General features: G+C 48.2%; 1 protein-coding gene across 1 annotated transcript in view; it reads right to left on the reverse strand.

The window, feature by feature from the left end:
- Window positions 1-1,691: 1,691 nt before the first annotated feature.
- Window positions 1,692-16,564, reverse strand: part of IL23R (interleukin 23 receptor) — a 68,936-nt gene continuing 54,063 nt past the window's right edge. The window contains exons 14-16 of the mRNA XM_063134511.1: window positions 4,312-4,411; window positions 3,308-3,398; window positions 1,692-2,324 (exon numbers count right to left, since the gene is read on the reverse strand). Coding sequence (XP_062990581.1) covers window positions 1,692-2,324; window positions 3,308-3,398; window positions 4,312-4,411 — 824 coding nt within the window. The remainder of the gene's footprint in view (window positions 2,325-3,307; window positions 3,399-4,311; window positions 4,412-16,564) is intronic.

A 16,564-nucleotide genomic window follows, 5' to 3' on the forward strand; every position in this document is an offset into this window, starting at 1 on the left:
TAGCTATATCTCCTTGCTAAGTATTAAAGCTGTAATTTGCACATTATGAGACTTCTTGAAAGCAGGTCCTTGATAGTCATGTGGCTTCCCTTTAATGGGATCATGGGCAGGCTATGTGGTGACAGTCCCACACACAGGCTTGGCTCATACATTACTTTCAGCACTTTGGTTTCCACTAAGAACATAAGAAGAGTCCTGCTGGATAAGGCCTAAGACCAAAGGCCTACCTAGTCCAGCATTCTGTTTTCCACACTAGCCAATCAGAAGGCCCTTGCAAGCCCACAAGCAGGATATGGAGGGTGATAACCCTTTCTCTTTGTTGTTTCCTGGCAACTGAATCATGCTACCTGTGATCCTGGAAGTAGCATATAGCCATCATGACTAATAGCCATTGACAGCCTTATTCTCCCTGGTTTTGTCTGACTTTTTTCTAAAGTAATCTATGTTGGTGATTAAGCAATCTAAGTCACTAGACATTGCAGATGCGAATTCCATAGTTTAATTATATAGTATGTGAAGTATTTTCTTCTATCTGTCCTAAATATCCCACTACTCAGCTTTCATTGTATCCCAGATTCTAACATTATGACAGCAAAACACACACACACACACACACACACACACACACACACACACACACACACACACACACACACACCCCTCTACTTTCACATCATGCAAAATTTTATGCACCTCTAACATGTTCCCCTTTACTTGCCTTGTTTTCTAAACTAAATAAAGCCACGTCTTGTAACCTTTCCTTACAGGGGAGTTGTCCCCTGATCATTTTGGCTGCCCTTTTCTGCCCCCTTTCCAGTTCTACAATACTGTATCTTTGTTTAGGTGTAGCAACCAGAACTGCACAAAGTATTCCAAGTGTGGTGGCTTCCATAGATGTATGGTACGATGCAAACTTCCTTCCCCATAGTTAGCTCTCATCATACTAATGTAAGTGGAAAAACAGCTTGCATCACCTCAGCCCTTGAAAGGGCCCACCGATGCTGGCAGGCGAGGAAACCATGTGACATAAATCACTGATGTGAGAAATATTTGTATACAAGGAAATAACAAAAATATGATTCCCAGCCACCCTTTGCAGACTTCCTTGAGTCATTGGATACTCATACAGCAGAGGCAGGATGTTAGGTGATGTGGACTTGTGCCTAAATAAAAGTTGCTCCATGTCTGGATTTTGGCAACATTCATCTGGTCAATCATAATAAATGAGAATAGCTTCTCTCCCCCCTCCCCAATCAAACTGATAGTGACAATGAAGTCCTTGCACTGGTTCATTTACTTGGGTTGTCTGGAGTAATTTGCTCTGCAGGTACTTTCTGGGTTTGACATACTGCAGTTGCCTGTAGATCTATACAGGCTGATCTGTAAAGGGTCCATATAATATATACTTTTGCCTTTTTAAGAGGATTATCTAGATAGCCTTCTGGTTTCCTCCTTTAACTCCCATAGTCCCTGACCATTGGCCATGGTGCCATGGGCTGACAGGAGAATGAAGTGGCATGAGGGATTAATAGTGTGATTGTAACTGGAGCCATCTTTTTGATTTCATTCGAGACAATGAACCAAGAACATCGAGGTAACTGGGTTATTCTGCTTTCAAGTGCAAATGAATGTTGTATGCCATAGTTGCAAGATAACTTGCATTCTTTGTTCCTCCAGTACTCATAATAAAATCACTTTGCAGTGTTCTGAGGAAAATAAGACATTACATTGGTAGAATCTTCATCCAGAACATTTAAGCAAGATAGCAGTTCATCTGGTATTAAGGTCTGTTCTTGAATATCTTCATCTGAAAGCAGGGCTTTCCATTGGTTTGCCGTTGATGTATCTTGTTCTTCATTTGCTGAGCTGACCATATTGTTCTGCCCACTTCTACTGTTGTTCATAACAAGGCTGATTTTCTCAAATAAAAATGTATTTTTATCAGTGCCAGCAACAGGCCATATGGTAGCCATAGGACTTGTGTAACCTTTTATTAAACTGTTCATGGGCAAGCCTGGGGTGTTTGATTTTGTATCTGGGGTTTGAGAATGTATTCCATATGTACTGCTGAATACACTTCCTAGGAATGTCTTGTTGGAAACCTGAGGTTTGTAGCCATTTCCCTCTGTCACGTCTGAATTGCCAATAAACAGTCTGTCTTCTGGAATGTTGACTTTCTCAGAAACTGCTTCCCTTATTTCCTTTGCATCATCCAAAGCCTTATACTCCTTGTGCACCAATATCTCTTCCACTTCAGTTACTACAGCATCTGCATAATCCACAAATAGTCCAGTGGAACTGTGCATCACTGAACCATTCCTTTCCTGAGAAACAGTAATAGAAAATGTTAAGAACTGCAATTTTAACATGATAAATATGGGGAAGGGGAGTTAGCAAATAGGGGCGTGCTCCGCTCTGTTACGGATCCCCAGATCCGAAGGGAGCAGGCCAATCTGGACCTCTGAAGCCCAGTTCCGGAGCGGGGGAGGTCCGGAGCGGTTTGGACTGGTCCGAAGCTCCGGAGCCAGGTAAATGGGGAGAGGAGCTTACCTAGCTCCCCCGTCCGCTGCCGCCGTGGTCCGTGCAGCGATGGCGGGGAAGCCAGGTAAGTGGAGAGGGGGGAGGGGGATTACCTGCCTCCATCGTGGTCTGGGCGGCAGCTTCAACTGACGCCCAGGGCTAAGGCTGGAAACAGGCTGCATTTATATTAACATTGTCATATTTTTTACACACGTTTCTTAAAATTATTCTGTTTTGTTGTGTGCTAGTGGTTAAGGACAGGACCATTTTACTGGTGTTAAAAATGCTGTTGAATAGATGGCAAGGAGCGAATGGGGACGATAGGGAAGGTGTCCAAAGCCCAATCTCAGTACGCATAGAGATGAAGTAGAGAAGTAACAGCCAAATGGGCCCATAACATAATTTGAATGTATCACGGACATAAAGGAAGTGTCCATCCATGCACAGTTTTAAAGCATGTCTTGTAGTGATTTATACAGATGCAAGGTACCTTGAGAACCAGTGTGGTGTAATGGTTAGAGTGTTGGAGTAGTCCTGACTTGGTCATGAGGCTCACTGAGTTACTTTGGGCCACTTGCTGACCATCAAGCCTAATCTACATCCACAGGGTTGTTGTGAGGATAAAATGGAAAGAAGGGGGGGGGTTTCATGGATTTTGTTTTGGGCTTCTTGGAGGAAAGGTGGGATATACATATAGTAAATGAACAAATGTAGTAAATGTACTCCTTCTTCCCCTCCAGTTTCTTTAAACACATTGAACAAGCAGAAAGTTAAACTGGGAAGTTACCTCAAGTGATTTGATCACACTGCTGTTCTGCAGTTTAGGATAATCTTCAAAAAGCCAGGCTGGTGTTATTGAACTACATACTGTGCTAACCCTTTTAAAAAAAGAAGCACAATGTGTTAATTGCATTTTTTTAAAAAAATTATTGACATAGATCATATTCATTATTGGGGGAAAGCACTTACATGTTTTTAGTCAAGGTTGAGGGCAGAACTACATGTGATAGTTATAGGTCTCTGTCTTCAAAGGCAGGCCACCATCAAACATATGTGAAGGCGGGGGAGGGGAGTCAGTGGGAAAGTGACCAGTGAGTAAGGGTGCGGAATAGTTCTTCTGCTTGTAGGGTTTCCCCTGTAGACCCTTCCCAAATCACTCTCCTCCCCCTTCCTTCTTATTTCCAGTCTTTTAAATGACTGGAGATGTTTCCAGGTTAAACTTTTATTGTGCAATCACCCTGCCTCATCCACATTATTTTGCAGGGAGGTCTAGATGTAATTGCTTTCCATTTGTAACCATTTCTTCTTCTGTCTTTTCTCGAATCTCAAAGAATCCATTTGGAGGGAAAGACGGAATAGCTGCACAATGCCTTGTAACTGGTAGAGGCAGGAGGGAAGCATCCAGGGATGAAAGAACTGTGAGAGGAAAAGTGATGAGTGGAGAAGATGTTCAGCGCCATTCTCTTGCTCATCACTTTTCTGCACAAAGTCATCACATGTCTTACTTTCCAAGTGTTTGGTGGTAACCCATACATGAAGACAGGTCTGCCATCGGTTACAAGCTAAGAGCATTCAGATATGTAAACTAAGGACCAGTCTTCCATCAATAGTATAGTGGGGAACCAAATATCATTAAAATCCAGTGTATACAACTATTCCAAAATCACTGTTGCACTGCTCTAATAGAGGAAAAGGTGCATGTATACAGGCACTGTGCAGGCATTTCCATGGAATGAAAAAGTTTGCTCCAAGACAAGGGAGGAAAGCTTGGGAAAATACCCCAATCTGTACCTTTTCCTGCATGACTTCTGAGCAATGAAAGTCAAGATTAGCACAACTAAGCAGGCCACTCCAAAGCCAATTCCCAACAGAACTCCAACATCACCATCATCTTAAAGCGAGAGAGAGGGAGAAAAGATCATCAGCATTATTTTTATTTTACACACCACACCCATGTATTCTGAGCAAATTTAGGGCAGTAATATAATGGAGTAATATAAACAAGAGAGTGCTCCAGGATGTCTCCTTCTCCTTCTCCTTCTCCTTCTTCTCCTCCTCCTCCTGGAGCAGTGATATCATCTGCTGGAGCACCAGGGTAATTGATGGCCCTTTCTTGCTCTAGCAAGAGAATGAGGTGATGATAACATCTTCCAAGTTTTACTGTTGTTTGTGACAGAGGTTATAGGAAATCAGAGAATGGGGGAAATAATTAAGCAGAGGCTGGATACTTCTTTCTTTCGAAACCTCTGGACAAGATTTGGAGGATATATAGGGGGAGAAGAATAAAAGAAAGTCCTGTTGCAGGAATGGAAGACTGCTCAGACAATGTAGGATGTAGCCCTATGTCTTGTACTGCTGCTCTTTGATGTGTGTTTGGGTTCTGCCCTTCAAAACTTCCCACACCAGTGTACACTTTAATTTGCCTATACGTATGTTATGGCATTTGATGGGATGCTTGTGAAGCTATCTTGCCACATCAATCACTAAATGGGCCAGTTGAGGCGCTAAGGAATGATTTTCAAATTGTCAAGTTTGTTTTTTACTTTCTGTGTATATGTGGGTGTGATAATCCTAAGGAACTCAAAACTGTAAACTGTTGACTTGACTGTTTGGGAGAGGGACCCTGTTCTGTCTGCAACTTCTCTTACCCATACAAGTAAATGCTATTTCTCATGTTACCTGTTGTTGATGTCTGTTCATAGTTCTGTATAACTGCACAAAATGCAAGAATTGCTCCACAAAGGTATATTTTGATGCCAACGGATCAAGACCAAATATAGGTCTTTCTGATACATATATCATATCAAAACTGAAATATAAAACTGTTCTGGAGATCACTTGGAAGGTTGTTGTTGTTTAATATAAAGAGCAACAGGAAAAGAAGGAAAGCTTGCTTTTTTCAAATATTACTTTGCATCACATTTAGGAAAAGTAACCTAAACATCATTTCTTAATAAGTATGACCATGATGACTGGCAATTCTGCTGATACATACTAGCGCACCCATGGAATTTTTGTTATGTGTGTAGGCTTAGAAGGGCAGTGGGCTGTAATGTAGACCCAGTGAACTTATAGCCCTAAAGATGTTGTTAGACTCCAATTCCCATCAGCCTCAGCCAGCCTGACCAATATTAAGGGATAAAGGGAATTGTAGCACAACAACATCTAGAGGTCCATAGATTCCTCCAGATGTTTCATAACATCAACTAGAAAATTTGGGCAAAGTGTATTTTGGTTGCTTAGCAACTACAATGTGCTTCTTTCCTCAAATCTGCGAAATGGTTGACCCAAGACTGTAGAAGGGATCTACAAGGAACTGAGATGGAATATGTCCACATAATTGTCGTGTTTCCCAAGACCTCCCACCTTCCTGGGAGACAATAACGAGTCTGCAAAGTAAACCCCAAAGCTTATTCAAGCAATAAACATCTCTACTCACCTGAAGGGAGTCTAATCTCTGGGAACTTTCCTCTAGGCAAAACTATGCAAACTAAGAGAGATAATTGTCCTTTCAAGAAGAATGGAAAGCCCTTTCCCAAAATGTGTTAACTTCAGAGAGACTGGTTGTGAGGCAGCTTCTGACAAGATGTCAGCTGGGCCAACTTTCTCTCACCTTCCTTTAGCTCCGCCTGTTTTAGTCTGCGGCATACTCTAGGATCAGCTAACCTTTCCGTGCCCTCCCCTTCGGAAGAATAATGGCTTCCCACTGACTGTGTGTGGTTTACCCTTGAGGAGGAATGAACCCCTTGAGGTTCATTCCCAGCTGGTGAGGAGCCCGTGAGAGATGCCTCCCCCACTGGAATAATCTGGCATGTTTCTGGCGCTGTCTCCTCTACTTCAGAGTCTGATTCTGATTGATCACCTGAAACACCTTCCCCCAACCCAAGGGGAGCAGGGCTAGATATGACAATAATAACACATATAAGTCCATGCTTTGGGTGTCTGTCCAAATGAACAATAATAACATTCAGCCTTGATATAACACTTTAAAGTGTTCAAACACTTCACATACATTATCTTGTTGTAGTGTATAGGTGAGACTCTGTCAGAGTAGCTTATGGACTTCCCAGAGACATCTGGTTTGCTTGTACTATCTAGGCAGTGGGTTGGACGCAGACTTAATCATACTTAGAGTAGACACTAACCTAAGCCCTACTGATTTGATATAATCTTACTATAGGTATGAGTAAGATTGGATCCAACCCTACAGGTTCATATAAATGCCTTATAATGCTTCTTATATAGCAGTGTAGGTCTGTTGCAGTAAAAACAACAGAGAGTCTCATTGCACCATAAAGGCTAACAGATTAATTAAGCCATAAGATTTGAAGGACTAAAGAGCAGCCCTCCAGATACATTGGACTACAATGCCCATCAACTACCTGATGGGAGTTGTAGTCCAATGCATCTGCAGAGCACCAGCTTGGACAAGGCCAGACTAGATTCTTCTCTCACCTTCGTTGTCTAACCCTACATGGCTGGTTCCTTGCTTCTAGGAGAAGTCTTTTAAATTGTAGTCTTTTGAATTGCCTTATTGTCAACCTACATTTGTGCTCCTTTTTATTTTCTTCATTAGGACTCGGTGTCTACTTTTTAAAGGGAGTCTTCTTGCCCTTAATTGGTTCCTTGATTTTGGTCATTAACCAAGTTAGTATCTTCTTCTGCTTCTTTATACTAAATCAGAGTTGAAGGGTCCTTGTGAGACCATCTAACCCCCTGCTTGATGCAGAAAATCCAGAGCTAGAACATCCCAAGAGATAGCAGTCCACCCCCTGCTTAAGACCTCTGGGAAGGGCAATCGGCTCCATTGCTGAACTGCTCTTGCTGTCAAAACAGTTTGCCCAATTTTCAACCCAAATCTACCCTCCAATAACTTATATCCATTAGTTCTAGTCCTGCCCTCTGGGGTAGGAGAGAATGAATATTTGCCCTCTTCTATCCTCATTCTGTGATACAGGGTGGCTCCAGGCAGAGGGGTCCTAGCACTAAACAATCAAAAGGCATTGTGGAGTAATTCTCTCTCTCTCTCTCTCTCTCTCTCTCTCTCTCTCTCTCTCTCTCTCTCTCTCTCTCTTATGTGATTTTTTTTCTCGTAAGGAAAAAAAGACAAAAAAGGCAATGGGAAAACGCAGAATGGCTAAAAATGAAATACAATGCAGTCTGGACCCCCTGTAAAATTCTGTGAATTAGGCTGTATGATTGCATAGCAAAACCCTTGTCTGGAAGCACCCACACAGTCTGAGACTCTATTATAATGGTTTCAAATAATTTCCAGTGTCTTGAAAATGCTCTTCATGTTTCCTTTCAACTTCCTTTTAAGTAATCCCCTCATTTTTAAAGGTTTCCCCATCTGAAGTTGAATGTGACCTCGTTCGTAAGACACAATGAGCCATAGTGGATTGTCACTGTGGGTTGTTTCAGGGTAGTTTATTGTGACATCCGAACCTGGAGCGATTTTTTGTCATCATGTGTTATTTTCCACCAACAATGTGCCCTGAGAATCCATGACATTAGGTTGCTCAGGTTAGATTGTTTTCAGAGTAGCTTGGTGTAATATCTGAACCCAGCACAATGACTTCATTGTTTTTTTTTTGGGAATGGCTACAGAGTCACCCCGCAAGAGCTGTGAAAACCTCTGCTGGTCTTTGTGATCTCACTAGTGTTGCTGCCATCATCCCAGTGCTCTCCACCCTGTGCTCCTAAAATTCAAGAAGAAAGGACACCAGAGATTGTCCCAAACTCATCCACAACTTTTTTTCCTGGTCTTGTACAAGTACATACATTCAAAAGTATGGGACTGTGAAATTTACATAACTTTCCCCTCTGATTTACTGCTCTGCCATGAAGTTTATGTGTATTTATCTACAGTATCTCACTCAGTGTTCTGCCTTGAAATTCATGTATATTTACTAGGGGTGTGCACGGACCCCCCGCTCCGCTTCACTTGCAGATCCGCCATTTTTCGGAGCGGGTCGCTCCGCCCCGCCCCCGCTCCGCCCACTTCCGCTCCGCTCCGCTCGGAGCTCCGGATCCGGATCCGGAGCTCCGTTTTTGCCCCCCCATAGGGTTGCATTGAAAGCTAAAAAAGTAAACAACTTTTTTTCCGTTGAAGTTAGAAACCTCACGTTTGGCACCATGACACCTCATGGGCGTATACACACACACGCCAAGTTTCAAGGCAATCCCATCATCCCCTGATTTTTGGCGAATTTTTGAAAATCGGGCACCCCATTCACACCCCTTGGGATAGCTCCGTCAATTTGCATGTTAGAAACCTCAAACTCGGCACCAGGGCAGCTTATCCATGTGTCCACATGCACGCCAAGTTGCAAGCAAATCCCATCATCCCCTGATTTTTGGCGCGGCTCTACCCTCTAACGCACCTCCCATAACCCTAATTCACACCCCTTTAGATAGCTCCGTCAATTTGCACGTTAGAAACCTCAAACTCAGCACCATGATAGCTTATCCACGTGTCCACATGCACGCCAAGTTTCAAGGCAATCCCATCATCCCCTGATTTTTGGGGAATTTATGAAAATCGGGCACCCCATTCACACCCCTTGGGATAGCTCCGTCAATTTGCATGTTAGAAACCTCAAACTCGGCACCAGGGCAGCTTATCCATGTGTCCACATGCACGCCAAGTTGCAAGCAAATCCCATCATCCCCTGATTTTTGGCGCGGCTTAAACTTTTTAACTCACCCCAAATCAAGTCCCATTCTACAACTACGTCAATTTGCACGTTAGAAACCTATCCTTTGGTCCCATGACAGCTTACCCATGTGTCCCCATGGACACCAAGTTTCAAGGCAATCCCATCATCCCCTGATGTTAGGGGAACTTTTGAAATTTGAACACTCCAGTATGTCAGGGATTTAAAGTTGCAATTGCAGACAGCTCAATGGGGCCAGTTCCAAGGCAATCCCAACATGCCACGAGATAACCCTAAATCTTCTGGCACATTTGAAAAAGGGATTATTGAATTTGATAAAGTCTAAGTGAGCGCAGGAAGGACTTCTCCCCTTAGTCAAAGCAAGACACATACACCATCGCTGCAAGGCGGGAAGGGGAGAAGGGAGGGAAAGCAGGCAGGCAGCATGCATTGTAGTGCCGCAAGGATGGCTTGAGCACTAACGCATAGCAAACCAACCCATAAGTGGGCGCAAAGTGAGGCAAAGATGGCTGGTTGTTTCTTTCTAAGCCAGCAGTTACGCCTTGAGGGGCACAGAGGAGGACGACTGGGAGCAAGCGTGCCGGAGGGTGCTGGCCACGAACCGCAAAGCCCATCTCCCAGGCACCAGGCGGGCAGAGCAGGCGAGGAGTCAGTCCTGGCAGATGCCCCACCACAGCAGCACCCCGGGGGAGGCGGGCAGACAGGCAGGCAGGCATGGGTTGGCGGGCCCAGAAAAGCTGGTACCTTGCACAAGTAAGCCATAGATCTGTGGGGGAGTCAGTCCCAGCAGATCCAGCTACCTCACAAGGATGGCTCCCAGGCAGGCGGGCAGGCGCCTCCACTGTAGTGGCTGTGCTCAACTCGGCGGGCGCACTACAAGACGAGTTGAAGTGAGAGCTCACTTCTCAGGAAATGTAGTGGCTGTGCTACGGGAGATCGGTGGACTGCTGGAGCTTAGCTTTTTCTCTGAGGGGAAGTCCATGAGTTGAAGTGACAGCTTGCTTCTCAAAGACAGGGTTACAGCGGAAGAGGGGTGGGACGAGACCGGGGAGACAAGCTCGACCAGTGACTACTACTAATCCCCACATCCTGGAGGACCACAGCATCCCACACAAAGTGGCTGTGGTGAAGTCAATGGCTGTCATGAGTCGAAGTGAGTGCTGACTTCTCAGGAGGAAACTTAAACTGTCCCTAGTATGCACTAAGTGGCTGTGCTATGGGAGTTCGGTGGACTGTTGGAGTACCAGCCACAATTGGGGAAGTGAATGAGTTTCAGTGAAAGGTTGCTTCTCAAAATCAGCACACAGATCAAGGACTCCATTTGATCCCCGAGCTATCTAAAGGGCGACCCGTGGACTGCTGGAGTTTTCCTCCGGTTCCCGGTGGCTGGGATGGGTCTCGGCTTCTCAAAGCCATGGCACTGCTGCATATGCAGTGCAGCTTCTCGAAAGAGAGCTGTCCCACGGAAAAACGGTGCATTACTGGAGCTTAGCTTTTTCTCAAAGGGGAAGTCAATGAGTTGAAGTGAAAGGTTGCTTCGGAAGTCTATGGCTTTCATGAGTTTCAGTGACAGCTTGCTTCTCAAAGAGGGCGTTACAGCGGAAGAGGGGTGGGACGAGACCAGGGAGAGGAGCTCGACCAGCTGCTGCGACTAATCCTCACCCACATCCTGGAGGACCACAGCATCCGCAGTAGTGGCTGTGGTGAAGTCAATGGCTGTCATGAGTTGAAGTGAGTGCTCACTTCTCAGGAAAATTAAACTGTCCGTACACACTAAGTGGCTGTTCTATGGGCGATCGGTGGACACCTGGAGTACCACCCGCACATAGGGGAAGTCCATGAGTTGAAGTGACAGCTTGCTTCTCAAAGATAGGGTTACAGCGGAAGAGGGGTGGGACGAGACCGGGGAGAGAAGCTCGACCAGTGGCTACTACTAATCCCCACATCCTGGAGGACCACAGCATCCCACACAAAGTGGCTGTGGTGAAGTCAACGGCTGTCATGAGTCGAAGTGAGTGCTCACTTCTCAGGAGGAAACTTAAACTGTCCCTGTGCAGTCAGTGGTTGGGGAGAGAGGCACGGCCAGCTGTGCCTCCACCGTAGGGGCTGTGCTCAAGTGTCTGAACTTGGAGTCGAAGTGAGAGCTCAAAATTGCTCCATATGAGACTGGGGAGAGAAGCTCGACCAGCTTCTGCTACTAATCCTCACCCACATCCTGGTGGAACAAAGCATCCACCGAGAAGTGGCTGTGGTGAAGTCAATGGCTGTCATGAGTTGAAGTGAGTGCTGACTTCTCAGGAGGAAACTTAAACTGTCCCTACGCACTAAGTGGCTGTGCTATGGGCGATCGGTCGACTACTGGAGTACCACCCGCACATAGGGGAAGTCCATGAGTTGAAGTGACAGCTTGCTTCTCAAAGATAGGGTTACAGCGGAAGAGGGGTGGGACGAGACCGGGGAGAGAAGCTCGACCAGTGGCTACTACTAATCCCCACATCCTGGAGGACCACAGCATCCCACACAAAGTGGCTGTGGTGAAGTCAACGGCTGTCATGAGTCGAAGTGAGTGCTCACTTCTCAGGAGGAAACTTAAACTGTCCCTGTGCAGTCAGTGGTTGGGGAGAGAGGCACGGCCAGCTGTGCCTCCACCGTAGGGGCTGTGCTCAAGTGTCTGAACTTGGAGTCGAAGTGAGAGCTCAAAATTGCTCCATATGAGACCAGGGAGAGGAGCTCGACCAGCTGCTGCGACTAATCCTCACCCACATCCTGGAGGACCACAGCATCCGCAGTAGTGGCTGTGGTGAAGTCAATGGCTGTCATGAGTTGAAGTGAGTGCTCACTTCTCAGGAGGAAACTTAAACTGTCCCTATGCACTAAGTGGCTGTGCTATGGGAGTTCGGTGGACTACTGGAGTACCAGCCGCAATTGGGGAAGTGAATGAGTTTCAGTGAAAGGTTGCTTCTCAAAATCAGCACACTGATCGGGTCACCCAGAGGTCCACAGCCTCTACGTAGTGGCTGTGCTGAAGTCAATGACTTCCATGAGTTTAAGTGAAAGGTTGCTTCTCAAAGGCGAGGACTTGCCTGTTTCATTTTCGCAGCGAGACAGGCAGCTGCAGTAACACTCACAACCACACACACAAGGACAGCTTTTGCACAGAGGCTCATGAGTTCAAGTGACAGCTTACTTCTCAAAACCATACTTCGGGATCAGGGAGTACGTCTTCCACTCCCAGGGCACTCCAAAGGGCGACCCGTGGACTGCTGGACTTTACCTCCCTCAGTTGGGGAAGTGAATGATGAGTTTAAGTGAAAGCTTGCTTCTCAAAGACGGGTTACAGCAGAAGGGGAAGAGGAAGAGGATGAGACTGAGGAGAGAGAGGTTGCATCGGAAGTCTATGGCTTTCATGAGTTTCATGAGTTGAAGTGAGTGCTCACTTCTCAGGAAAATTAAACTGTCCGTACACACTAAGTGGCTGTTCTATGGGCGATCGGTCGACTGCTGGAGTACCTCCCACACATAGGGGAAGTCCATGAGTCGAAGTGAAAGCTCACTTCTCAGATAACTTGAATTGCGAGACTGGGGAGAGACGCTCGGCCAGCTGCTGCAACTAATCCTCCTCACCCACATCCTGGTGGAACAAAGCATCCACCGAGAAGTGGCTGTGGTGAAGTCAATGGCTGTCATGAGTCGAAGTGAAAGCTCACTTCTCAGGAGGAAACTTAAACTGTCCCTATGCACTAAGTGGCTGTGATATGGGCGTTCGGTGGACTGTTGGAGTACCAGCCGCAATTGGGGAAGTCCATGAGTTGAAGTGAGTGCTCACTTCTCAGGAAAATTAAACTGTCCGTACACACAAAGTGGCTGTGGTATGGGCGATCGGTGGACACCTGGAGTACCACCCGCACATAGGGGAAGTCCATGAGTTGAAGTGACAGCTTGCTTCTCAGGAGGAAACTTAAACTGTCCCTACGCACTAAGTGGCTGTGCTATGGGCGATCGGTCGACTACTGGAGTACCACCCGCACATAGGGGAAGTCCATGAGTTGAAGTGACAGCTTGCTTCTCAAAGACAGGGTTACAGCGGAAGAGGGGTGGGACGAGACCGGGGAGAGAAGCTCGACCAGCGACTGTTACTTATCCCCACATCCTGGAGGACCACAGCATCCACAGTAGTGGCTGTGGTGAAGTCAATGGCTGTCATGAGTTGAAGTGAGTGCTCACTTCTCAGGAGGAAACTTAAACTGTCCCTGTGCAGTCAGTGGTTGGGGAGAGAGGCACGGCCAGCTGTGCCTCCACCGTAGGGGCTGTGCTCAAGTGTCTGAACTTGAAGTCGAAGTGAGAGCTCAAAATTGCTCCATATGAGACTGGGGAGAGAAGCTCGACCAGCGACTGCTACTTATCCCCACATCCTGGAGGACCACAGCATCCGCAGTAGTGGCTGTGGTGAAGTCAATGGCTGTCATGAGTTGAAGTGAGTGCTCACTTCTCAGGAGGAAACTTAAACTGTCCCTGTGCAGTCAGTGGTTGGGGAGAGAGGCACGGCCAGCTGTGCCTCCACCGTAGGGGCTGTGCTCAAGTGTCTGAACTTGAAGTCGAAGTGAGAGCTCAAAATTGCTCCATATGAGACTGGGGAGAGAAGCTCGACCAGCGACTGCTACTTATCCCCACATCCTGGAGGACCACAGCATCCGCAGTAGTGGCTGTGGTGAAGTCAATGGCTGTCATGAGTTGAAGTGAGTGCTCACTTCTCAGGAGGAAACTTAAACTGTCCCTAGTATGCACTAAGTGGCTGTGCTATGGGCGTTCGGTGGACTGTTGGAGTACCAGCCGCAATTGGGGAAGTGAATGAGTTTCAGTGAAAGGTTGCTTCTCAAAATCAGCACACAGATCAAGGACTCCATTTGATCCCCGAGCTATCTAAAGGGCGACCCGTGGACTGCTGGAGTGTAACCTCCCTCACCCTCAATTGGGGAAGTGAATGAGTTTCAGTGAAAGGTTGCTTCTCAAAATCAGCACACTGATGGAGTCACCCAGAGGTCCACAGCCTCTATGTAGTGGCTGTGCTGAAGTCAATGACTTCCATGAGTTCAAGTGAAAGGTTGCTTCTCAAAGGCGAGGACTCGCCTGTTTGCTTCTCAAAAAACCATACTTCTGGATCAGGGAGTACGTCTTCCACTCCCAGGGCACTCCAAAGGGCGACCCGTGGACTGCTGGAGAGAGGCAGCCTGGCTAGTGGTGGTGGTGGTGCCAGGCATTGCCTTGCCCCCTGCTTGCACCTCACCTAAACGTGCAGTCAATCATGGACAAACGGTTGTAAACCGCCCAGAGAGCTTTGGCTGTGGGGCGGTATATAAATGTAATTAATTAAATAAATAAATAAATAAATAAATAAATAAATGGAGTCTTTTGGAACTGGGTGGAAAACTATCCGGATGAGTTGACTAAGCTGTACCGGACGCCACAGAAATGAAATGAACTCAAGTGCGGTGCTTTGCCCTCACAGTCAGTCACACACACGCACGGTGACAAACTCTGCCTAGTGCCTACAGAGAAAAAACCAGCCTGCCTGAACTGTAGTGTGCCTGCCAACCCAAGGAGGGGTGGAATTAAAGGGAGCCTGCCTGTCACTCCCACGAGGGCTTGAGGGTGGGGTATCCCAGCAGGGGGAGATTGCCCTTCAGAAAGACCAGCTGCTCCACCAAGTCCGGCTCCAAGCGAGAGCGGTGAGGGGTCACTATGTCGCCCGCCATAGAGAACACCCTCTCGCTTGGAACACTGGTGGGTGGGCAGCTGAGTCGATCCATGGCCACCCGCGCCAGGTCCGGCCAAATCTGAAAACGGGATGACCAGTAGGCCAGGGGGTCCATGGAGGAGTCCTCGATGGGCTCTGACAGGTAACGCTGCACGGTGGTTGCAGCGTCATCCTGGCTGGTGGCTGGGGAGGGTCTCTGCCCAAACACGGTGTGCAGAGCCTCTTCCCAATACCCCTCGCCTGTGCTGCTGCTGGGAGGGATGCAGGTGAGGCTGCTGCTGGTGCTGCTGGTGCTGCTGCGGGGAGGGGTGGCCTGCTCCTCTGCCTCACTCTGCCCCACCCTCTTGGCCCATGCCGCCCGCACTTCGCCCACCAGCGTTTCCACCCAGTGCTGCCTGCTATTTGGCCCACAAAGCCCATCCTTCACACGAGGGTCGCACATGGCTGCCAACATGTGGACCCTGTCGGTTTGGATGGGCTCCAGCCTCCGCGTCACGCCGTCCCTCAGCCTAGTCACCGCTTCGCGGACCTCGGGCTCGAAGCGCCTGCCGGTGACGGGATCCCTGTACTCCAGAAAGTCGCCCATCTGTTTCTGGAGATGCCTGCATACAGGGATCACCTGGCTGAGGAGGGCAGAGCTTTTGCTCAGGGTCTCGGTGGCGTTCAGGAACGGCTTGAGGACCGCCACCAGCTGGGACATGGCGTCCCACTGCTGCTTGCCCAGGTGGTGGACGCCCATGTCCCTGACCCTGAACAAGTCGTGGATGGCACGCTGTTGCTCCACCATCCGCTCCAGCATCAGGTAGGTGGAGTTCCAGCGTGTCACCACATCCTGCACTAGCCTGTGCTGCGGGAGATTCAACTCCTCCTGCTTCTCCCGCAGCAAGCGACTGCCCTTGACGCTGTGGTGGAAATGGCCTGCCACCTTTCTGCAGCTCTCCAGGAGGTTACGGATCCCGGACAGGGGACCGAGGTTGGGCTTGCTGCTGCCCATCCCAAGGCCATCCCTCACCACCAGGTTCAAGACGTGCGCGATGCAGCGGACGCCCTCGAATCCGCCGTCGCGCACCGCCTTCACCATGTTGGCTCCCCCGTCCGTGACCATGTAACCGCGGGTGACCTTCTGCCCAGCTAGCCACCCATCCACCATGCGGTTCATGGCCTCCGTAATCTCCCCTGCCGTGTGGGACTGGTCCATCACTTGCGTGTGGAGGAGGGCCCAGCAGTAGCCCTCCTTGCCAGTCCCTGTAGTGCTGGATCCTTCCTGCCCCACGGCTGCCCACCAGTGTGCCGTCAGGGACAGGTAAGCGTGCACTCCGCCCTCGCTGGACCAAATGTCCGAGGTGAAGTGCACCATCCGTGCCTCTGCCTGGCACAGACGACCCAGCACTAACTCCCTGCAGGAACGGTACAGGGAAGGCACCACCCGCCTGCTCAGGGTGGTGCGACACGGCAGCTTGTAGTATGGCACCACAAGCGCCATCAGCCTCTTGAAGCCTGCGTTGTCGACGAGGCTGAATGGCTGGTCGTCCAACGCCACCATCTCACCGATTGACGTGGTGATCTGGGAGGGCGTTGGAAAACGCCATCTTGTGGTTCCATACTTCCCCCA

The sequence above is a fragment of the Elgaria multicarinata genome, chromosome 1 (genome assembly GCF_023053635.1).
Source record: "Elgaria multicarinata webbii isolate HBS135686 ecotype San Diego chromosome 1, rElgMul1.1.pri, whole genome shotgun sequence".
Taxonomy (NCBI): domain Eukaryota; kingdom Metazoa; phylum Chordata; class Lepidosauria; order Squamata; family Anguidae; genus Elgaria; species Elgaria multicarinata.